Source organism: Coenobita brevimanus, chromosome 14 (genome assembly GCF_032717465.1).
Source record: "Coenobita brevimanus isolate Jiangsu-jjx chromosome 14, ASM3271746v2, whole genome shotgun sequence".
Lineage (NCBI taxonomy): Eukaryota > Metazoa > Arthropoda > Malacostraca > Decapoda > Coenobitidae > Coenobita > Coenobita brevimanus.
In genome coordinates, this window is record NC_136967.1 from 28,110,502 (window position 1) to 28,135,984 (window position 25,483).

The window sequence follows — 25,483 nt, forward strand, 5'->3', positions numbered from 1 at the left end:
TAGACAAAAATACTTACACAAACTATATAAAGCAAAATTTTCTCTGGGATGGGGCAATTGAAGTACTGATTAAGGAACAACGCTCCTGGCCCCATAAGGGATGCATCACTATATGCCATCTCACTCTTGGTCATATGGGCAACCTTGAAAACAGAAACAGATTCTTTACATATCTTTGACTGTCATAAATTACCCTTATTACTAGAAAATAAATGTTTCACAACAGTAGCCTTCATGTGGCAACCTCATTTTAACGCCTAAATGAATATCTGTATTCAAATTACTTAAAATTTTTTGTATTTCTATTTTTCACTGAAGGTAGTGGAGAGATGGAATGGGGCACAAGGGTTTGAGAGTAAATGTTGATAAAACAAAACTGATGATATCTAGGGCTGGTGGTGGTAAAGTCAAAGAAGAGAGAGAGTGGCCATGTGAGGTTTGCCACAAGGGTGTGAGAATAGCTCCATCTTGTGCAGTATTTGTGATAAGTAGGTGCTTAAGAGACGCTGTGACATTTAAGGCAGAGTGCAAGATAATGCTGATTTTGTGTGTGCGGTGTGTCAGGGAAAGCACACAAAATAGTATAGAAATTGTCATGCGTGAGAGGACTGATCTTGTTGGCGAGTCTCTTGAGTGTGTGAAAGAGTTTTTTTATTTAGGGACATGCTATGTGCTGGAGGTGGGGCTGGACTAGCTCTGTGGCTAGGATGAGAAGTGGTTAGAAGAAGTTCCGGGAGGTATTGCTTCTCTCGACATTGAGACGGCCCTCCCTCTGTGTTTAGGGATCTTTACACGCACCACGTGTTAGGAGTGTAACGTTGCATGGTGGTGAGACCCGGGCAGTGAAGGGAGAGGATATTTGTAAGCTCAAACATGCAGAAATGACAATGGTTGGATGGATGTGTAATGCGTCCTTGAATGTGAGACCTAGGGAAGCTATGTTTATGAATGAGTTGAGAGGAAAGATGGGACTGAAGTGTATTAGTGTTGTGCTGAGGAGGGGCAGACCGAGATTGTGTGGGCATGTGGAGAGGATGGTGATGACATTTGGCAGCAGAGAGTGAGAAGTGTGAACATCTGAGGTAGGGTTGCGAGAGGCAGACCAAAAAGGACCTGGGATGAGGTCACTAAGTGTGACCTCAGGGATATGGGACTGAATAGGGAAACTGCCAGAGACTGAACAGCACAGAACGCCGCCATTAGATGACAAAGACTGACGCATGCAAGCATGTTTGAGCCTTCAAAAACAAAATGAAACAAAATGATGCTTCAGAAACTCTAGATTTCATCCATTAAATTCAAAATCCATACGAGTGAGATCCAAAAAATCATGATTTCACAGTACAAAGGTTGGAAGATAAATGTGCTAAGTTTGTGTCGATGCAAGATATGTGTGATGTAAGTGCAGCATGGGCACAGACAGATAGAGATCTGTTTGTGTACAGTATCAGATGCACCAATGAAAATGGATGTGAGGAAAGTAATGGAATTTCATATACAGTACTGTCTGGAGAAGAGGTGAGTGAGTTAAAAGATACGGATAAAAGAACAAGTTATTGTACTGAAAGATCTGAATGGGAATGAGAACTGCTGAAACTGAAAATATCATGGCAAGGAGAAATTTAGAAGGAAGAATATGAATGAGGAGTTTTTAAAAGATGACAATGCAGAAAGAATATACTGTATTCTTTGCAAACATTATTATTATTATTATTATTTTTTTCATCATTAGAATCATCATCTAATCCTGCGTTGCCCCATGAGAAGTGTAGGAGCCTGGGGCTAGGAAAGTCGGTCCTGAGATTTAAGATGAAAGTGACCAGCCTTACTCATCCCTGAGTGGCATTATGTGAGCAGTAAACCCCAACCATCCCTTGGATATACACCCGCATAGGCTCAATCCAACTGGAGTGCCTTCATTACCCACTAAACTGCCTGGTGCCATAAACTGGTTATATGGTTAACACCCAGCATAGTAAATGGTTTCCTGGTGTACAGGAAACCATTTGGCTTGTCACTCAGTGTAAGGTCACCAACAGGCAGAAGGAACAGGAAAGAATGGAGGAAAACAAGACAGAAGAGGGGATGTACTGTCACCTGTAGGCATAAGGAAGAGGAATGAATGAAGTGATGAAAGACAGAAGAGGACAGAAGGAAAAAAGGATGAGAGAAAAAGGCAGGCACCCAAGAGCAGCACTACACCGGGTGAGTGGATGGTGAGTAAACTCAATTATCTGTTGTAATTCAGCCAAGCCCTACGCCGAATAAAGCAAAATGACGGATATTGCATAGTACTCCCTAGTTGACTCAACATTCAGCGTCGAGTGGGATATTGTGTTACTACCCGTCTTGACCCTCTATCCTAAAAACTTTCCCAAGGGTAAATGATGAAAGCTAAGCATAAAATGCAATACAGTACACCTATCCCCCACTATTCAACAGGTATACATTCCAAAAAAAGTGGAATAATGAAATGGTCGAATAACGAACTGGGGGTGCCCACCCTTCACCTTTCCATTCGGTTCCCGCAACGCCCATCTCAACAGTTACTTCAACAAACAAGGGATGAGGCTATGGCACACCTAATGTCTGACTTGGCTCGTATCTCTGACTGGGGTAAAAATAATATGGTTGTCTTTAATGCATCTAAGACTCAGTTCTTACACCTATCAACCCGACAAAATCTTCCACAGGTATACCCACTAATGTTTAATAATATTCAGCTTAATCCTGCATCATCCTTGAATGTGCTTGGGGTTTCATTTACTCGGGACTTATCTTGGAAAGATCATATTACATCTCTTGTAAAATCTGCTTCCAAGAGATTGGGTGTGCTAAGCCGACTCCGCTCTTTCTTTACCCCTGCACAATTGTTGACTCTATACAGGGGTTTTATCTACCCCTGTGTGGAGTACAACTCTCATGTGTGGGGAGGCTCCCCACATACAGCTCTTCTCAATAGGGTGGAGTCAAAGGCTTTTCGTCTCATTAACTCTCCTCCTCTTACTGACTCCCTTCAACCTCTGTCTCTTCGCCGCACTGTTGCATCTTTATCTCTTTTCTATCGCTACTCTAATGGTCACTGCTCCTCTGAACTGTCTGCTTGCATTCCTCCACCTCTACGACGGGCGCGTAGCACCCGTCTGGCAGCAAACTCTCATCCCTTTTCTGTCCAACTCTCTAATGCAAGAGTTAACCGTTACTCCCAGTCTTTCATTTATGCAACAGGTCAGCTCTGGAACTGTCTCCCTCTGTCTATATTTCCTGCTGCCTATGATCTCCAGTCTTTCAAATGCAGTGTGTCCAGGCATCTCAAAATGATCGGATCTTGAATTTGGCTCTCTATTGTATTTTGTTTTTCTCTTGGAGGGAACTGTTACTGCGGGCTCATGGCCTTTGGTTCCTTCTTCCTTGCATTAAAAAAAAAAAAATCATCCACCCACTTAGTGTAGTGGTACCCCGTGTTTAGGGTAGCTCTACATCGAGTGGCAAGCCAAATGATTTCCTGTAAACCAGGAAATCACATTTGCAATGCTGGGTGGTAACCTTGTAACCAACCGACACGTGTTCCCTACATGACAGCAAGTGGGTTGGCGGAGGGTTAGTGCCCCTTCCCGGAAAACAACAAACTAAAAATACGGACAAGAAGCCTTGGACCAGGACTGACCAAAAGATGACGACTAAGGACCGTACAAAGGACATGATACGGACAGCGACCTGGAATGTAAGGGGTGCAAATGATGAGGTGAAAGAGAGAGAAATTCTCCAGGTGCTTGAGGGTGCAAAAGTGGATGTATGTTGATTAACTGAAACTAAATGGAGAGGAGAGAATGAGAGAGGAGTAGGTGAGAATGAAAAGTCAAAAGAAGGAGTCTGTATTGTGTGAGTAACAAATGGAAGGAGAATATAAGAGAGTATGGATCAGTTGGTTCAAGGACTGTGTGGGTAAGATTGAAAGTTGGACTACAAATGTGGGCGATTGTGTCTGTGTATGCGCCAACGCAAGATCGTGCAAGCAGAGTGAGAGAAGAGTTCTGGACAAATGTGGAAGTGTGCATGGAAAAGTCTGAAAGGAATGAGAGAGTGTTTTTGACTGGCGATATGAATGGTAAAGTAGGGAATGTGAAGGTGGATGGAGTAGTTGGTGAGTGGGGTGTGCCTGCTGAAATAGATGAGAATGGTAGTGTTTCAGTGGACTTTCGTGCCGGGAGGGGGTTGGTGACAGCCAATACCCTCTTCAGGCACAAAATGATCCAAAGGTATACATGGCGAGTGAGCAAAAGGGTGGGTGGTGAACTGAATGAAAGGAAGGCAATGACTGATTATGCGTGTGTGGATGAAAGGATGCGAAGATGTGTAATGGATGCAAGAGCATACAGAGGTTGGGGGAGTGGACTTTCTGACCACCACTTGGTGGTGGTCACAATCAAGGTCCAAGCAAAATGGAGAAATAGAAGAAGGGAAGGACGGGAGGACGGAGCAGATGTAAGGAGAGTGGAAAGGTTACAAGAGGATGAGAAAAAGGCAGAATATAAGAGAGAAGTGGAGGAACGATTGGGCCAATATGAATTGGAGCAGATGGGGAACGTGGAAGGTGCGTGCAAGTTATTCACAGAGGAAATATGTGCAGTATGTGATGTGGTGTGTGGGGTGAGAACACAAAAATGGGTGCAAAGAACAGCATGGTGGAATGAAGAGGTGAAACTGGCTGTGGCACAAAAGAAGAAAGCACATAATGAATGGTTGAGAAATAGGGGCGTGGAAGAAGTTGAGAGACGGAGGAGAGAGTTATTTGTAGAAAGGAAGAGAGAAGAGAAAAGATTAGTAAGAGAGTAAGAAGAGAGTGGATCAGGAATTTGGAAGGAATTTGAATATAAAGTGGAGGGAATGTAAGAAAATGTTCTGGAAAGAGGTGAAGATAGTCAGACTGGGTGGCAATGAAGTTAGTAGGGGAGTCAAAGATAAAAATTGTAGATTACTAGTGGAGAAGGGAGAAAAAGTGAGCAGATGGAGAGAATACTTTAATCAATTGTTCAACATAGAGATTGGAAGTAATGTGAGTATAAGTGGCTGGGGAATGGCTGGGAGAAGAAGGGAGGTGAGAAGACAGGAAGAAATCAGTAGGATACAAGTTGTGGAAGCAATGAAGAAAGTTAAAATGGGGAAAGCCCCAGCAATTAATGGAGTGTGTGGTGAAACGCTGAAGCATGGGGGAGGGATAGTAGTAGAATGGATATGGAAGATGTGCAGATTGGTCTGGGAGGAAGGTAAGGTCCCGGAGGATTGGAAGTCAGGTATAATTATTCCCTTGTACAAAGGAAAAGGGAAAAAAGAAGTGTGTGGTAATCATTGGGGCAACTGTCTTCTTAGTGTAACAGGAAAAGTACACGGTAGGATACTTATTAACAGTCAGGGAAATAACAGAGAAATTAGTTGGAAAAGAACAGGGAGGCTTTAGGAAGAGAAGAGGTTGTGTAGATCAGATATTCATTCTTAGATCTTTAGTGGAAAAGTGTCTAGAGAAGGGACAGAAGTTGTATGCAGCCTTCATGGATTTGGAGAAAGCATATGACAGGGTGGATAGACAAGGATTGTGGAAAGTATTAAGAATATATGGAGTAGATGGGAAGTTGTTGAATGCTGTGAAGAGTATGTATGAGGGTGCTAAGGCTGCAGTGCATGTGGATGGTGAACTGAGTGAGTTTTTCTATTTGAAGGTTGGGTTGAAACAGGGATGTGTCATGTCTCCATGGTTGTTCAATCTGTATATGGATGGTGTTATAAAAGAGATACAAGGTAGGGTAGTGGATGCTGGAGTGGCCCTGGTGACAGAGGGCAGTGTTTGGAAACTCCCTGTACTGTTGTTTGCAGATGATACTGTGTTGTTGAGTGAAGACAAAGGAAAGCTGCAAGGCTTGGTGGATGAGTTTGGGAGAGTGTTTAAGAAACGGAATCTGATGGTAAATGCAGGGAAGAGTAAAGCTATTGTCTTCGAGAAGGGTGAAGTCAGTGAATGTACAGTGAGGTTGGATGATGAGGAAATGGAGAATGTGAGTACATTTAAGTACTTGGGTATGTGATGAGTAAGGATGGAAGTTTGGAGGGTGAAGTGCTTGAAAGGGTACAGCAGGGAAGAAAAGTTGCTGGTTCCTTGAAGGCAGTAATAAGAAACAGGGAAGTAAGCATGGAAGTGAAAAAGTTACTACATGACAGTATTGTGATACCAACTCTAATGTATGGAAGTGAAGCCTGGACGTTGTTGGAAAGACACAAGTCAAGAGTGAGAGCAGTGGAAATGATTTATTTAAGAGGAGCCTGTGGAGTCACATGGAGAGACAGGCTGACGAATGAGGATATAAAGAAGCGTTGCGGTGTGGATGTGGATGTGATAGGATGCGTTAGGAGGAACACACTGAGTTGGTTTGGCCATGTGGAGAGGATTGAGGGGGAGAGACTGACGAAGAGCGTCTATGTGAGTGAGGTGGAGGGGGGAAGAGGGAGGGGGAGGCCGAGGATGAGATGAAGGGATGGGGTGGAGAGGTATATGAGAGAGGGGGGTGTGAGTTGGGAGAAGGGCAGTGAAATGGCGGGGGACAGGGCGATGTGGAGGCGATTTGTTTGTGGCCACCCCAAACGGGATTGAGGCATCTGGCAATAGAAATATATATATATATATATATATATACGGTCTATATATATATATATATATATATACGGTCTATATATATATATATACCATATATATATATATATATATATACAATATATATATATATATATATATACCATATATATATATATATATATATATATATATATATATGTACAGCAGAAAAGGAAGCCAAAGAAATGCAAAACCAGCAAGAGTATGCTGATATTTATAATGACAAAATCCACAAGTTACTTACAACCAATCTGTTGGTGACTCTAGCAGATACACAGCCAAAGGTTAAAAGGTAAATGGCAGGATTTTGAAGGTAGAGGTCCTCAGGGCTCTTCCAGGCTATTAAGACAGCTGGTGCCAAGATGTATATTAGTGGCACGACCGGTGACAACACACTTGTGCCCTGACAACACGACATTAAGTTACCACTAGAAACATATTCATAATGTACTGTACAGTACAGTATTAAATAATCAGTTAACATTATTTCTTTTAACAGCACAAGTAACATGTATACTTACTGCATTTTCATTAACATTCATATTTCTTACAAAAATAAATAAATAAATAAAATGCAAACCACATGCAATCAAATCCACCTCATAAGTTTAAAACATATATCAATATATAGTAGCACATCTGTTGTGCACTAATCTGCCATTCCCTTTAACTTCTCCAGTACAATTATGCTTTTTATAGTTCATTCTTACAACTCCCAGACAATTTTACTTAGGTTAGGGGAGACCATTTGCAAGGAACATATTAAAAAAATCTCTATTAGCCTCTCAACAGACCTCTCTTCCCCCACCCCCTTTTTCCCCCCTAGCAGATTTTATTCAGCTCTGGGACAACCTCTCAATGTGAGACTTATATATCAGAGTTTATTCACTGCAATTAGTGTTCTAGTAGCATTTCAAGAGCTGAAATCAGAGTTCCTTGACAACCTTGTAAACATTTCATTGGGGTAATTAACTTTGTTGTGGCTACTACTATCAAACTATTTCACTTTGCTGGCAATGAGATCTTGCAACTCAAGAGGACAGAAACCCCTGAATCTTTACTCTCTTGTCCACAACAATTAAGACTAATTCAACATATTCTGATCAATGGGAAAAAATTATATTTGAATTGTGAATATCAGCACTGTGTGGCAAGTATTATTGACAGAAATGGTGTAAAACAAACTTTATGCAGTGGAGGTCTTTATTGAGTAACAGCATTTTGTTCAGCTGAGCTTTGTCAAGTAACATTAAAACAGCACATTATATATCCAGACATAGTGAGTAGGTTGTTGATACAAATTGGTAAGGTGAGGTGGGGGGTGTGAGCAACTAACACTACTTAAGGTGTGTCAGCCCATGCTTCCTCATTCCTTTGTCCCTTGACCCCACTTCATCCTTTACATCCACCCCACCCTCATTGACACCTACCCTCCTTCCTTCCCCTCCCCCCCATCCCCACTATGTCAAAGTATATTACCTGATGTGTTGTATGTATGTTACAGTGCAGCAAACTGACATGACTCAGCATAGTGATGTGTTGTTGCTCAGTAAAGACCTTCATTCACATGGTGTGTTTTTATAATTCACATGACAGAAACCTCAAGGACTGAAGAAGTTAAGTGTAATTCCATGCTACAATTTTCATTAAAAAAATATTACTTTCCAGCATAGGAATAAGTGAAACATAAAGTGCTATACAGGAAGCTTACACACACGAACCAAGGAGGAAAGAACCACTACCTTTTGGAGATGTTTCTCCCTGTACCCTTACCCTCGTAGATGAAGCATAGTTTACCCGGTACCTAAAGCATAAAAGAATACAGTACATTATATGTTAATGAAAAACAGACAAAACACACAAAAGCAAGCATCTATCATGCAAGCCTACAGCAGTGCAACCACATGAGCATGCAAGTCACTACACCACTAATACTTCAACATGAAAACACATACTTAAGCTGCTTAGTGTTTACTGATCCACATAGCAGATCCTTTGGAGAACACCTATGAAACTGACTAATTTTTTGGCTAATAGCTGACTGGAAAAAATCTTAAGTGAGGTAACAGCATAAAATAATGACCCTTCTGTTGTGCTTAACTTAGCAACTTGGGGGACAATGTACTTGCTCCAACTGTTTCCACAGCACCAGAGGAAGTTCAGTAGTCTCAAGGTGTCCCATCCCGACCTGCATCTGGGCCATACTTACATGGTACAGATATACATACATACATATATATATATATATATATATATATATATATATATATATATATAGGGTGTTTTGTACCTCTGATACAGCTATGTTCCAGAAGGCTACTATGGTTCTGGTTCCAATATTATCAGGCAATGACAACCTGTCAAGACACTTATACACCATACCCTTTCCACAATGCAGTTCTGACGATTTGACCACAGAACAGAACCACAAGAGGCAGGTACTATACCAGTACCAGTCTGTCTCTGTCTCTCTTTCTTCTTTTTTTAATGAAACGAAGAGGGAGCCAAAGGCCAGGGGCCTGCAAACTGCTTCCTTCAAGAAAAATACAAAAACAAGGCAACAAAGAGCCAAATTCGAGATCCATTAATTTCGAGATGCCTGGACACATTGCGTTTGAAAGACTGGAGATCGTAGGCAGTAGGAAAAACAGACAGAGTGAAACAGTTCCAGAGCTTACCTGTTGTATACATGAAGGGCTGGGAGTATCGGTTAACTCCTGAATTAGAGTTGGACAGAAAAGGGATGAGAGTTTGATGCTCGATGAGTGGTATGTGCCTGCTGTAGTGGTAGAGGGATGCAAGCAGACAGTTCAGAGGAGCAGTGACCACTGGAGTAATGATAGAAAAGAGATAAAGATGCAACAGTGTGGCGAAGAGACAGGTTGAAAGGAGTCAGGAAGAGGAGGAAAGTTGAGACAAAAAGCCTTTGACTCCACCCTGTTGAGAAGAGCTGTGTGTGGGGAGCCTCCCCATACAAGAGTTGTACTCTACACAGGGGCGAATAAAACCCGTGTATAAAGTCAACGACTGTGCAGGGGTAAAGAATGTATGGAGTCGGCTTAGCACACCCAATATCTTGGAAGTAGATTTTACAAGAGAGGCAATATATTCTTTCCAACATAAATCTCGAGAGAATGAAACCCCAGGTATGTTTAAAGATGATGCAGGATTGAGCAGGATATTGTTAAAAATTAAAGGGTACTCCTGTGGAACATTTTGTCGGGTTTATAGATGTAAGAACTGAGTTTTTGATGCTTTAAACACAATAAGGTTATTTTTACCCCCATCAGAGATATGAGCCAAGTCAGACATTAGGTGTGCCATACCCTCATCCCTTCTTTTTTGAAGCACCTATTGAGATGGACATTGCTGGAAGCGAATGGAAAGGTGAAGAGTGGAATCATCAGCACATGAGTGGATAGGGTTAGATATAGAGCTTAGAAGGTCACTGATGAATAAAAGGAAGACAGTTGGAGATAGGGCAGAGCCCTGAGGAACACCACTACTGATAGCATTAGGAGAAGAACAGTGGCCATCTACCAGCTACAAAACAACCGGAAAGGAGGTTAGAGATGAAGGCGCAGATAGAAGGCTAGAAACCATACGGGGGTAGTTTGGATATTAAAGATTTATGCCAGACTCGATCAGAAGCCTTCGGGATGTCAAGTGCAATGGTAAAGCTTTTGCCATAGTCCCAAAAGGAGGATGATCAGAGTCTGGAAGGTAGGTGAGATCACCAGTGGAGCGTCCCTGGAAGAACCCATATTGACGATCAGAAAGAAGGTTGTGACAGGAAAGACGTTTTAAAAGTTTTTTGTTAAGAACAGACCTTAAAACTTTTGAATTACAGAATGTTAAAGCAACTGGGCGATAGTTAGAGGGCTGGGAATGGTCACCCTTCTTTGGGACTGGCTGAATCAGAGCAAACTTCCAGCAAGAAGGAAAGGCGCAAGTTGAGACAAAGGCAAAAGAGTTTACCTAGGAAGGGTGTTTGCACAAAAGCACAGTTCTTGAGGACAACAGGAGGGACCCCATCAGGCCCATATGCCTTGTTAGTACTGGGGCCAGTGATGGCAGAAAATACATCAATTTAAGAAATTTTAGTGTCAGCCATGAGGAAGTCAGAGGGAGGATGAGATGGAGGGACTGCACCAGAACTGTCTGGGGTGGAATTGGAGGAGAAAATCTGAGAGAAAAGTGTTGCTTTATCAATAGAAGAAATAGCTACAGATCCATTGGAGTAGAAAAGAGGAAGGAAGGATAATGAGGTAAAGCTGTTAGAAAGGTTTTTGGCAAGGTGCCAGAAGGAGCGGGAAGAATTCCAGTGGGAGAGTTCAGAGCATTTAGTATGGATGAAATTACTTTTAGCAGAGCGAAGAAAAGACTTAGCACGATTTCGGACAGAAATATAAGAAAGATGAGATTCAGGGGTGGGTTGGCTCCGGTACCTTGTTGTGGACAGCATTAGAACAAGCGTGATTCAACCAAGGTTATGAGAAAGGAATGTACAGTATGCTTCCATGCCTGAAAGAATAACTTCCATAATGCGCATGGCACACTCAGATGGTGCTCGGCCATCGAAGCAATAATCATTCCAAGGAAAATCAGAGAAGTACTGCCTGAGAGCCTCCCAATCAGTGCCACAACTGACATTTCTTTGGAAGGTCCACAGGTCACACTGGCACGATAGGACGGGTTAAAGTGATAAGGTTGTGATCAGAGAAACCAAACAAAAAGAAAAGATTTACAGCATAAGCAGATGAATCTGTCGTAAGGAAGAGGTCAAATATGCTGGATCTCTCTCTCCAAGACGGTCAGGGATATAAGTAGGGGGCTGTAAAAGCTGCTCTAGGTCACTGAGGATAGAAAAGATATAGGCTTGTTCACCAGGTGGGTCAGTGAAAGGGGAGGAGAGTCAAAGGTGGTGGTGAACATTGAAATATCCTAGAATGGAGATTTCAGAGAAAGGAGAAATGGATAGGATTGTGTTTCACCTTAGAAGTGAGACAGTCAAAGAATTTTTCATAGTAGAATTAGGGGATAAGTAAACAGCACAGACATATTTAGTCAGACAATGACAGGGAAGCTGAAGCCAGAGAGTAGAGAATTCAGAAGAATCAAGTTCAGGAACAAGAGAGCAAGATAAGTCATTGTGTACATGTACGCAACAGCCACCTTTGGCTTTGAAATGAGTATGGACAAAGTAGGAGGATACAGAGAAGGGTTTGTTATCAGTTGCCTCAGACAGCTACGTCTCAGTTGGGAAGAGAAGGTGAGGTTTAGAGGAGGACAGGTGGTGCTCAACAGAGAGAAAGTTATAGGAAAAGCCGCAAATGTTGCAGAAATGAAGAAGAAGTCTGACAGTGGTTCCAGGAATCTCGCTGGGTCGTCACCGGGAATGGCAAGTATTAGGTCAACTACTTTGGTCTGTTTCCCTTCTTGGCACAACTACAATTTCAACAGTGGATCTTATTCTATGTGTAAAAAATTTATCAAGTTATACCCAACAAGGCAATGCCAGAGTAGAGTCAAGAGTTTTCTTCACCTAAGTGGACTGCCAACCAAACAATGAACCTAGCATTCCCTGGCTGGACTGGATGGAGTCAGAGCATATCTACACACTAGAGATGGAAACACATTACATCTCCATGGTTTCAACCCCCTCGAAGATACTCCAGATATTCACCAAGAATCAAGAAGGATAGCTGCTGTATGTTACAAGGATTACAATTTTGGCATTCTTCTCACATAAAGTGCTATCTAGCAGCTGACATCAACTAACACTAAATTCATCATATACACCATAGCCATTTCTGGCTACTGACACTTAAGATACAGTAATTCTTTTTTCTAACTTTAGATTTTCCTTAGGTGTGTACCCTCAGCAGTACACAGTTAAATCAGGACTGTCTACCAAACTATGACTGTTTCATTACTTAGAATGTAAATCAGCAAACATTAAATACTATTCCATAACATTCCATTCAGTATCTTACGCACCTGACGTGCAGTTAATTTAAAAGTAACATTTACCCAGTGGATTCACATTCATATACAATACTTGGTTCAGTAAATATTGGATTTACAGCAATCAATTGGTGCTGTATGACTATCCAATAACAAAGAGAACACTGTATAACAGTAACAGTTCTACAATACCTGCATAAAACTACTAATAATAATAGCAAAAGTACAATGAAGTACAGTACAGTTCACGCCTCAATCCCGTTCAGGGGGTCCACAAACAAATCGCCTCCAAGTCGCCCTGTCCCCCGTCATTTCACTGCCCCGCTCCCAACTCACACCCCCCTCTCTCATATACCTCTCCATCCCATCCTTGGCCTCCCCCCCCCTCCCCCCCTCCACCTCATTCACATACACTCTCCTCGTCAGTCTTTCACCATCCATCCTATCCACATGGGCAAACCACCTCAGTGTATTCCTCATAACACTTCCTATCACATCCACATCCACACCACAATGCTCCTTTATATTCTCACTTGTCAGCCTGTCTCTCCATGTGACTCCACAGGCTCCTCTTAAATAACTCATTTCCACTGCTTTCACTCTTGACTTTTGTCCTTCCAACAACGTTCAAGTTTCACTTCCATATGTTAGAGTTGGTATCACAATACTGTCAAGTAGTAACTTTTTCACTTCCATGCTCACTTCCCTGTTTCTTATCACTACTTTCAAGGAACCAGCAACCTTTCTTCCCTGCTGTACCCTTTCAAGCACTTAACCCTCCAAACCTCCATCCTTACTCATCACACTACCCAAGTTCTTGAACATACTCACATTTTCCAATTCCTCACCATCCAACCTCGCTGTACATTCACTGACTTCACCTCTCTCAAAGACCATCACTTTACTCTTCCCTACATTCACCTTTAGATTCCATTTCTTACACACTCTCCCAAACTCATCCACCAAGCCTTGCAGCTCCCCTTCGTCTTCACTCAACAACACAGTATCATCTGCAAACAACAGTACAGGGAGTTTCCAAACACTACCCTCTGTCACCAGGGCCACTCCAACATCCACTACCCTACCTTGTATCTCTTTTATTACCCCATCCATGTACAGACTGAACAACCATGGAGACATGACACATCCCTGTTTCAACCCAACCTTCAAAGAGAAAAATTCACTCAGTTCACCATCCACACGCACTGCAGCCTTAGCACCATCATACACATTCTTCACAGCATTCAACAACTTCCCATCTACTCCATATATTCTTAATACTTTCCACAATCCTTGTCTATCAACTCTGTCATATGCTTTCTCCAAATCCATGAAAGCCGCACACAACTTCTTTCCCTTCTCTAGAAACTTTTCCACTAAAGACCTAAGAATGAAAATCTGATCTACACAACCTCTTCCCTTCCTAAAGCCTCCCTATTCGTCTCCAACTAATTCCTCCGTTCTTTCTCTAACTCTGTCAATAAGTATCGTACCATACACTTTTCCTATTATACTAAGAAGACATGTGCCCCTATGATTACCACACACTTCTTTTTCCCCTTTTTCTTTGTACAAGGGAATAATTATACCTGACTTCTAATCCTCCGGGACTCTACCTTCCTCAAAGGCCAATCTGCACATCTTCCACATCCATTCTACTACTATCTCTCCCCCAAGCTTCAGTATTTCACCACACACTCCATCAATTCCAGGGGCTTTCCCCGATTTAACTTTCTTCATTGCTTCCACAACTTCTATCCTACTGATTTCTTCCTGTCTTCTCACCTCCCTTCTTCTCCCAGCCATTCCCCAGCCACTTACACTCGCATTACTTCCATTATCTATGTTCAACAATTCCTTAAAGTGTTCTCTCCATCTGCTCACTTTTCTCCCTTCTCCACTAGTAATCAACCATTTTTATCTTTCACTCCCTTGCTAACTTCACTTCCACCCTGTCTTACTCTCTTCACCTCTTTCCAGAACATTTTCTTACAGTCCCTTCACTTTACATTCAAATCCCTTCCAAATTCCTCATCCACTCCTTCTTACTCTCTCTTACTAATCTTTTCACTTCTCTCTTTCTTTCTACATAAAACTCACTCTTCCGCCTCTCAACTTCTTCCATGCCCCTATTTCTCATCCATTCATTGTATGCTTTCTACTTTTGTGCCACAGCCTGTCTCACCTCCTCATTCCACCACGCTGTTCCTGGCGCCCCCCTCCGTCTTCTCTTCATCCTACACACCACATCACATGCTGCACATATTTCTCCTGTGAATATCCTGCACACACCTTCCATGTCCCCCACCTGCTCCAATTCATATTTGCCGAATCGTTCCTCCACTTCTCTCTTATATTCTGTCTTTTTCTCATCCTCTTGTAACATTTCCACTCTCCTTGCAAATACTCCTTCTTCCTGTCCTTCCCTTCTTCTATTTCTCCATCTTATTTGGATCTTTATTCTGGCCACCACCAAGTAGTGGTCAGAAAGTCCACTCCCCCAACCTCTATTAGCTCTTGCATCCATTACACATCTTCGCATCCTTTCATCCACACACACATAATCAATCATTGCCTTCTTTTCATTCAGCTCACCACCCACCCTTCTCATCATTAGCCATGTATACCTGTGGATCATTTTATGCCTGAAGAGGGTATTGACTATCACCAACCCCCTCCCAGCACAAATGTCCACTAACGCACTGCCATTCTCATCTATCTCAGCAGGCACACCCCACTCACCAACTATTCCATCCACCTTCACATTCCCTACTTTACCATTCAGATCACCGATCAAAAAAACTCTCTCATTCCTTCCAAACTTTTCCATGCACACTTCCACATTTGTCCAGAACCTTTCTCTCACTCTGCTTGCACGATCTTGTGTTGGCGCATACACGCACACAATCGCCCACATTTGTATTCCAACTTTTAATCTTACCTACGCAATCCATGACCCAACTGATCATTACTCTCTTATGTTCTTCTTCCATGATATGCAATGATACTAAACACTAGCTCACAAAGAGTACAGTGCTCGTCAGAAGTATGGAGCGCCCTGCGTCCCTCATGAGAAACAAACCTTTCAACATTGAAAAAACATATAAATAATGCATTTTATTTACCTTTAGTGCTTCGTAGGGTAGCCTTTACGTTTCTTCACGGACCTGAGACGTCTTGGAAGTGAAAGGGCGAGGCTCCTGAGGTGCTGGAGCGGTATTTTGTCCCAGGAGTCACGAATGGCGGCTTCCAGCTTAGGCAAAGAGCTCACGTCCTTCCCTTGGAGACTCTTCTTTACGAGGTACCAGAGGTTTTCAATCGGGTTGAGGTCTGGGCTATTTCCTGGCCAGTCTGTCATGAATGATACCTCACAGTCACGAAGCCAATTGGTGACCGATTTGGCCTTGTGAGCAGGTGCACCGTCCTGCTGAAACACTCGTGCACCTGTTAGCTCGAAGGAGTCTGGTAAATGATCACACAGAAGCTCCAGGTAAACATCCTGATTCACTCTGAGGTTCTTGGGAAGTACAACAAGCTTCCCCAAACCCTTCCCTGAGAAACAACCCCATACCATGAGTGAATCAGGATGTTTAACTGTGCTTTCTACATACCGTGGGTCAAGTGGGTCACTACCTTTGCGTGCTCCTCTGTTACAGGTAACACTAAACGTTGCCTCATCAGACCACAACACTGACAACCATTCCTCCTCACCCCAGTTTAGATATTTATTAGCAAAGGCAAGCCTACGAATTCTCTGGCTGCTAGAGAGAAGAGGCTTTTTCACAGGCCTGTGACTTGTGTAACCAAGTTCATGCACCCTACGAGACACTGTTCTCACTGACACCTCACCAAACACTTCTCGGTTGCTCTCCTTAATTTTCCTTCCACTCACACGAGGATTAAACTCCACTGCACGTTTTAAAACATTAACAGACCTTGGGGAAGTTTTCCTAGGCCTACCAGACCTTGGTTTCTTTGTGGGAACTTCACCACTGTTTTCCTCCCGAAACCGCGCACACCAACGACGCACTGTCGATCGTGCCACACCAACCAATTCACTAATTTCCTTTGTCTGGTGGCCTGCCTCCTTTAGAGCAATGATCTGGGATATGATTTCACTCAATAGTTCACTGGTAGGTGCCATAACAAAGTTTTGAAGGCCAAAACACTGCGGGACACTCGGTAAAAAATGGCGCAATTTGAGAGGGACACTCAGCGGAGTTCCTCTCTCTCAGGCAGCCCGTGGGCGACTGAGGCGGGAACCAACCAGCGTGTCGGAAGGCCTCAGGCTACCGTGACGTCATGCTCGGAGCTCAAACTTGTGGCTCAATTCTTACCCCCAAAAATGGGTGATTCTTTTTCGGCCATAAGTATTGCGCGCCCGGCGGACAACGCTGAATACTTCTGACGAGTACTGTATTGTATTGTTTACAAAGGCTTCAACATGCTTGCATGCATCAACCTTGGTCACCTAATGGCGGCTCTCCACACTGCTCAGTCTCTGGCAGCTTCCCTATTCAGTTCCTTACCACTGAGGCCACACTCAATCTCGTCCCATGTCTTTTTTGGTCTGCCTTTTGCAACCCTACCCTTGACATTCACACTTCTCACTTTCTGTACCCAACTGTTGTCTTCCATCCTCTCACATGCCTAAACCATCTTAGCCTTCCCCTCCTTATCACTGAACCAATACACTCAAGTCCCATCCTCCTTCTCAACTCTTCAATTGCAATCCTAGCCCCATGGGCCTTGGATTCAAGGGCTCACTATACATCCATCTAATCACTGTCATTTCTGTTCATCTTAAGCTATGAATATCATCTTTCTTTACTGCCCAGGTCTTGCTACCATACAGCATTACACTCCTAATACATGCCACATACAAAGATTCCTTAGCACAGAGGAAGAGCCCTCTCAATGTTAGGAGACGCAACCTCCAACCACTTCTTACTCTAGCCACAGAGGCTCCAGTCCCACTTCCAGCAAATAAAATAATCCCAAATAACAAAGTCCCTCCATACAATCATGAGACTCTCCAGCAAGATCGATCCTTTCGTGCCTGACCATTTCTACATGCTCTTTGCGTATTTATGTATTTTAAAAAAAAAAAAAAAAAAATGCATTTAATGTAAATGAGATGACTCAGCTACTGAAGGTATTATGATTTGCTTCAGAAGCAAATGAGTACAATAACTTTGTCTAGTTATCAACTAACATCACAGAACTTGCTTTTTTGCTTCTTATGGGTTGGTGTCACGAACTTTAAGGACAGCAGGCCTATGTACACTATTATCACACACTACTGCCTTCAGGGTGAGGGATTTGTCTCAACATACTAATCAAACATTGAAAAAGGTGCTGTAACTCCACTGTCCTTGTAATATATACAGTGAACCTCAAAGTTTCACCTTGCTGTAGTGATAGTCATAACCTGAGTTAATGCCAAACCATTTTTCTTATCAGCATTTCTGTCACTTCCCTCCTCATGTCGCTCCACTTATTCTTAACCAACGGGTCATATTGTATAGTGTACTACAATAAACCCTTGTCCATGGTGCCCATATCCATTATACACGCTATGTCTATCGTGCACACACCCTTTCTTTAGTTGCAGTACTTTAAGGTATGTTCCTGTGTCTAGGACATGCATTATATTTAGGTACTAGATACATTTATTTTTCACATCATCATCATCCCGACCAGTGGCGGATTAAGGGTGTCTTGGGCCCAGGCCGGTGAGGCAATCATGGGCCCCCCTGATAGGTGACACACACACACACACACACACACACACACACACACACACACACACACACACCTCTTATCAAATAGTACCATGACAAAGTAAACTGACATTACAATAAGTAGTTTCATTAAAATGAAAATAATGATATGCAAATTAAAAAGATTAATAAAAATCCTTAAACAAATGAAACAGTATAACGTTTAACTGTACATTTTTATGACAGAAAACTGAAATCGGGAATTTAAGGAGTAACATAGTTGAATATCTGGTAGTGGTAACAACCTCATACTCACATTTACGTGATTTAACTATACCAAAAGATTATATGGAGTAAATTTTTCTTATTATTTATTTAAGAACTCATTTGCTAAATTACATTCTAAAAATAACATTAAATAGAAAATAGCAAATTAGAAAAATTACTGGCATTTTGTATGGTGGAAAAATTGAAAATCAGAAATACGACTGGCAGTCTGGCAGACTGTATGGGCCCCCTTTGGGCCTGGGCCCACGGCGGCTGCCCCTAATTCCCCCCCCTTAATCTGCCACTGATCCTGACCTCCTTTCCCACCCTAGGCCAGAGTGACGAGTAGCAATGTCCAGACAGCCCAAATTTGCCTAATCCAATTGGCCATGCTTCCATTCACTCATCATTCGAGCCCCTGGAATCCTGGCTCTATCGGATACGCCAAAAACATTCACCACATTCTGTAGCTTCCCACAAACATATCTGACAGAGTCAATCCGGACGATGCCATGTTAAAAAAGGGTGCCAAATCCCTGATCATGTACTTCTCCTCACAACATTCATCCAGGCAGCTCAATCTCTTGTCAGTTCCCTAGCCTCACCGACTTCCAAACCTCTCTTCCTCACACGCTCATCCACCATATCTCTCCACCTTCTCCTTGGCCTACCTCGTCTCCTCCCTCCTTCAAACTCGCTCATATAGACCTTTTTCACCACTCTATTGTTATCCATTCTCTCCACATGACCACAGAGAATGGATAACAACAGAGTGGTGAAAAAGATATATCTGCGCAAATCTGAAGGAGGAAGGAGGCAAGGTAGTTAAACTTGTTAACTTCTTCTAGAATTGTTGCCAACCAGGACCAAGCTAGTTTAAGTATCTTAAGGCAACATCTCATGCTATCCGGCTAATTTATTTCGTTCTTAACTGTTATTGTTTTCAGTCTTCCTAAATCCACTCATTTTTCCCATGGGAAAACTTAAGATGTTCTCCCCTTCCCAAGAGTTTATTACCCTGGTACCAGGGTACCTTGGAGGGCCTTTGAAGCCCAATAATTCTGTCTTTTATTTCCCAGCCAGGCTACAGCACCAGTCAGTCAGGGAAGTACCTCCAAAGGGGATGGGAAAGCTGGTGACAGGGAGAGTTTAAACTCCAGTCCCACTAGCCCTCAGGACTAGCTCCTAACAATCCCTCTTGGCTAACCTTTTTCAATGTGTCACTAACACAAGGCAAGCATACTCTCCATAACACATTTCTCTACCTGTCTATTATACACTGCACACCAAGCACTAAACACACCATACATTGTTTCCTGCTACAACATGGGTTTGCACCTGCAATGTCATATGGCCAGAAAACTTTGCCCCTGCTACCTACTGGTGGACATGGAGGTAGCATGAAATTCTCCTTTGGCACAGTTTTGAGGATGGATGGGGCACCCCATTCTTAGCCAGTGCCACCCTCACACCAAGATAGAAGACATGTCCCTCTGCCTGGCATAAATCCAAACTACATCTCATCAATATTCACTCTTTCCCTAGTCATACCTTTTAGGACTCTTTCCATTACCTTCAATATCTAGTTCAAAAATTTTATGCCTCTATAATTTCCACTTTCCAGGACATCAGTGTATTTCAATGGGGGGAGGGAGGGATGGCCTACATGCCAAAAAATATGGTAGATGCATAAGTTACCATGAGTATCTTATGAGTGTGAGAGAGTGGTTACAAGCGGTAATGTTTTTGTTATTCACTACGGCATGTTTAGAGATCACGGACCATGCCAGCACATATAGATCTTTACACCTGATGGCAATCGTGTTCACAGGCCAGTTAATTTCTCAAACCCTTATTCTGAAGACCCCCATGCTAGACCAAAATCTAATTCTTCCTTGATCTACCTCTTGGCAAACAGTGACCGTCCTCAGGCATTCATCTTCCCCCTTCCTCTCAATATGTCAAACCATCCTGCATCACTTCCCTAATTTCTCTTATGTTAAATCTGTTTCTTAAAACACTATTCTCAGTTTTATCATTCAGTGAGACCCTACTTATCCATCTAACATTCTCATTTCAGTGCATTTCAATCTGTACCTATTCTCCTTCACATGCCAAGTTTCTCACACATTTTGCAGAGAGCACTCCTTACATGAAAGGAGAGCCCCTTCATACTTAGGAGAGGTATCAGTTTTTAAAATTTCCTCCAGTCACTTCTCATCAGAGAAATGGAACTAGTTTCTGCTCTTCCTCCAGCACTCAATATCTCCCTGGTAACAGAACTCCTCCATACACCAAGTGCCTACCATCCCAAACGACACATTCTGTTCTATTGTCAAATGCCTAAACAACCCTAGGCTGCCTCCTGCCTCCAATACCACTACACCTCTTGTGAACCCACTTGCCTCCAATGCCACTACACCTCTTGTGAACCCACTTATTACAAGTTGTACTTTACCTCCCATCTTTTCTCACTTTTATTTGGGGCTGATGTGTTTGGCCAATCTTTGTCATACAGTTCAGTCTTGTGCCTCTGAATCTATCCTACTTTGATTTGCCATTCTGGTTTTGGCCAGTTTTATGACTGGATGCCCTTCCTGACACCAACTCTCCCTATTTATCAAGGCTCGGAACCGGCACCGAGTTTGACTCTCCTGCACCTCCAGGGGCTGCTAATATGCTCTTTAAGTATGGCCTCACTAAGTCAAAGCAATACTCATGCCAGCTCACCACTGTAAGGTAGCATTCCACAAACAAGTTCGTCTTCACCCTCGAAGGGCCACCGTCACCTTTTCCAGCTGAGGCTGGGACTCAAGAGGGTCTCAGGAAAGCTGGGGTATGAGGTGACCTGGCTGACCGACTCCATGTCCTCTTTGTCCCTACTCTTGAAAGGCCACCACCCACATCTTCCAGTTGTGGTTCTGGCTCCAGAGCATTTCAAGAAAGGTGGGGTTGTGGTGGCCTTTTCATCCTCCTCCATGCCCTCCTCATCCCTAACCCCAAAGGGCCTTTGCCTTTTCTGGCTAGGGTTCTGGCTCTAAAGGGTCTCAGGAGAGGTGGAGGGCAAAGTGGTATTGCCATGCTTCTCTGCGTCCCCCCTCGTCCATCCCCCAGAAGGGTAACCACCTTTTCCATCTGAGACTCTGACTCGGGAGGGTTTCATAAGATGTGGATGAGGAAACAGCAAATATACCCATCTTGGCTGGTTTATGACTCAGGTGGGGGGGTGATTCAGTCTGACTGCTGCCAGTAGGCCCTTCTAGTATGGCTGCACCTGTCTTATCTGGCCCTACAGAACAATCCTCCCAACTCCCTGTTTACATGATGCAAAAGGCCATGAACCTTGTTCCATGACATCACTGCCCACATACCTACTATCCATGACCTTTGTTTTACTAGTATATGTATTAATTTTCAGTTCCCCTGCTTGCATCCCATCACTCTGTCTCTCAAATCTCTCTCCATCCCCCTGCATGTTTCCAGCAGTCATAACTACATATCGGCATAAAAAAGCTCCCAAGGTAACCCACTTCTATCTCTTGAAAGTGGCCTAAGTGCCAGAAAAAACAGAAACAGACTCATCACAGAACCTGTTACAACCCTGCAATGACCATGAATTTATCAATTCAACTCACCATCTACTGTCACAGGTGTAGCTAACTCTCTGTACAAGTTCATCACCAACCTGACAATCCATTCATCAACATATGGCTCATCATAGCCCATTTTACTAAACCCCCTGGAAAGCTATTAGATGCCTTCTCCAAATCCACAGTACAGTTTTCCAATTTTCCTGAGGTACTACTCCTGCAGCTATAAACCAAGAATACCTGGCATAAAATCGAACTTCATTTCACGTATACTAGCATCCTTATCAAACTCTAAATAATTCTTTCCAGTCATCACTCTCTGGAATAACAGTTTCAACCCCCCTGTAAATACCTCTCCATTGCATTCCTTTTTCTATTATACACATTTACAATCAAACTCGTCAATCAGTCTTCTGGTGCTGTTTCCTCCCGTACAACTAATTACCAGCTCATTACCAGTTTCATACAAAATTACTGGTAACTTTAAGCATCTTAGCCACAATTTCAGAGGTACAAGTAGCTTTACCCATCCAGATCCTAGTGACTGCATTTCTAACTGCCTCCCATTTAATCACTGAAGAAAGAACTTGCACTGGCTCTGCACTGTGAAATTCCTCCCTGTTCCAGTTCCATTTTAATTTTTAAAGGCTCTAACATGCTTGCATGCATCAGCCTTCGTCACCTAATGGCAGCTCTCCATACTGCTCAAACTCTGGCAGCTTCCCTATTCAGTCCCGTATCCCTGAGGTCACACTTAATGACCTTGTCCCAGGTCTTTTTCAGCCTACCCCTTGCAACCTTACCCCTGACCTTAACACTTCTCACTTACTGCATCCAATTATCATACCCCATCCTCTCCACATGCCCAAACCACTCCATTCTACCGCTCCTCATAACAACACCAATACACTCCAGTCCCAGGACCTGGAGCGGTGGTGTCTTTGTCATAGGTCCATCCCCTAGAGGCTGTCGAAGTGGAAGAGGAGGACAGCACAGAGGCCAAACCACCACAAACCCCCCTGGCCCCTCACAGGACCCAAGAACCTGGGAGTGCTTTCAGTCACCCAGGCAAGTCCCACATCTCTCAACACAACACACACAACACTGCTTTTTCTCCACCGAGAAATGATTCTCCACGGTCATTTCTCGAAGATTTCTTCTAGCCAGTGACATTGAGAGCAATCCAGGACCCATCAACAAATACATGTCCAACAAGCTCAAAACCCATCACTTCGAGTCGACAGACAAAGGGTTCAGTTCGGTGCAATTCATGCAAGAACTGAATCCATTTCACCTGCACAACACTTGCATCAGAGAACATTACACAAAGATCTGGACCTGCTCCTTATGCTCCTTCCCTCCACTCTCTAATCCCCCCACCAGCTCCTCTCCCACTTCCTCAACACCTCCTCAATCTAACCCACCAATCCTTCCCACACCATCCAATTCCCCAACCCCTCCTAATCCATCCCAATCTAATCCACCTCAACCCTCATCTCTATCACAACCCTGTCCTATCTCTTCTCCTCCACCCACACCCCCACCTCCCCCCCATGCTGCAGCAGCAACCAATGGACATTGGACACACAACATATTAACATTCTTCAAATAAACATGAATGGCATAAACACCAAAAAACAAAAACTCACACAATTCATAAAAAAATAGAACATACACATTGTCATCTTACAAGAAACAAAACTAAACTGAACACAAACCATGCCTAAATTTCATAATGTCACCATCATCAGACAAGACTGGACTGACAGCGGTGGCGGTGGACTCATCACCCTGGTACACCAATCTATTAACTTTTCAGATACTAATGCACACACGAAATCACTTCTTCCCCCACATGACACCACAATAGAAATACAATCATCTAAAATATGCACTGGGAACAAATCACACATAACAACTGCCAATACATACATTCACCCCAATCACCCCCACCAGTACCAAACAATTACTCTCCTCAAATACACCACATCACTAACATACTCAACGTCATCCTGGGAGGTGATTTCAGTGCCGAGGCATCGGCCTGGCATGTCAACAACCCTGACACAGACAGAGGGCTAGTACTACAATCCTAAATAGATAATTTTTTCATCCTCAACAATCTCCATCAACATGTCCATATCCCACACCAAGTCCTCTTCCTCCCATCATCCCCAGACATCACCTTTTGTTCCCCAAACCCCACCCCTACAACATTTTGGAGAGTAGTCGAAACTCTTGGCTCTGACCACCTCCCAATCATCATCACTACAAAATCCATAAACACCCCAACTGGCCCCAGACACACATACACTAATTAGAAGAGAGCCAACTGGAAGGCTTTCACAACTGAAAAAGAACACTTTGAAACATTAAACAGTACACTCATCACATTCATCAATACTACTGTGCACACTTTCAATACAATTATTCAAAATGCAGACAAAAAACAGATCCCCACAGGCAACAGAAAGAAAGACAACCCCAACTTCACACCAGAATTTCAAGGCCACATCAGTCAACACGACACACTATACAACACTCCTCAACGCCCCATAGACAAGACACTATACAACAAATACAAGAACTCAATACCCAAATAAACAATAAAATATCAGAGCAGCAGACACTTCATTTGAATAATTGTCCCAAATCACTTGATCACTAAACAAACACCAGCAAACTCTACAAAACACTAAACAGCATCACACTCTCCAATGGCAACACTACACAATCATATGCTGCCACTGCAAGAATAGACATCATACCCTCAAACAAACAAGCACTCTCATCAATTACTTTTCACACGTCAGCCATCTGAACCCCCATCGTGAAGACTGCCGTGTCATCCGACACAAGAGACAGTTCCCCACAGACCCAGACTTTGCACCCTTCACTTACAACCAGACAAAGCACATAATTAGCAACTTAAGCACTCATCTGCCTGTGTCCCAGACAACATATGCAACATACACTTTAAACAACTTGGACCACAGGGCATACATGCTCTCACCAACATATCAAACTACAGTTACTCACACAACATAATACAAACATCTGGAAGCATGGTACTATCATCACTATCCCCAAACCCAACAATGACCCCACCTTACCTTCCTCACACCACCCCATCACACTCTTCTGCACCTCCTCCAAAGTCACTGAATGATTTGTATTACAATTAGTTACACCTCACATCCCCCTGGCCTCATCACAACATGGTTTTAGGCCACTACATTCCACAAACACTGTTCTTACAGACCTTACACAAG

At 43.1% G+C, this 25,483-nt stretch overlaps 1 protein-coding gene across 1 annotated transcript in view; it reads right to left on the reverse strand.

The window, feature by feature from the left end:
• The window catches only part of bbc (choline/ethanolaminephosphotransferase 1 bbc), a 149,739-nt gene that overhangs the window by 15,901 nt on the left and 108,355 nt on the right, over positions 1 to 25,483 (reverse strand). The window contains exons 7-8 of the mRNA XM_080264848.1: positions 6,909 to 7,067; positions 18 to 143 (exon numbers count right to left, since the gene is read on the reverse strand). Of these exons, the coding sequence (XP_080120974.1) occupies positions 18 to 143; positions 6,909 to 7,067 (285 nt within the window). The remainder of the gene's footprint in view (positions 1 to 17; positions 144 to 6,908; positions 7,068 to 25,483) is intronic.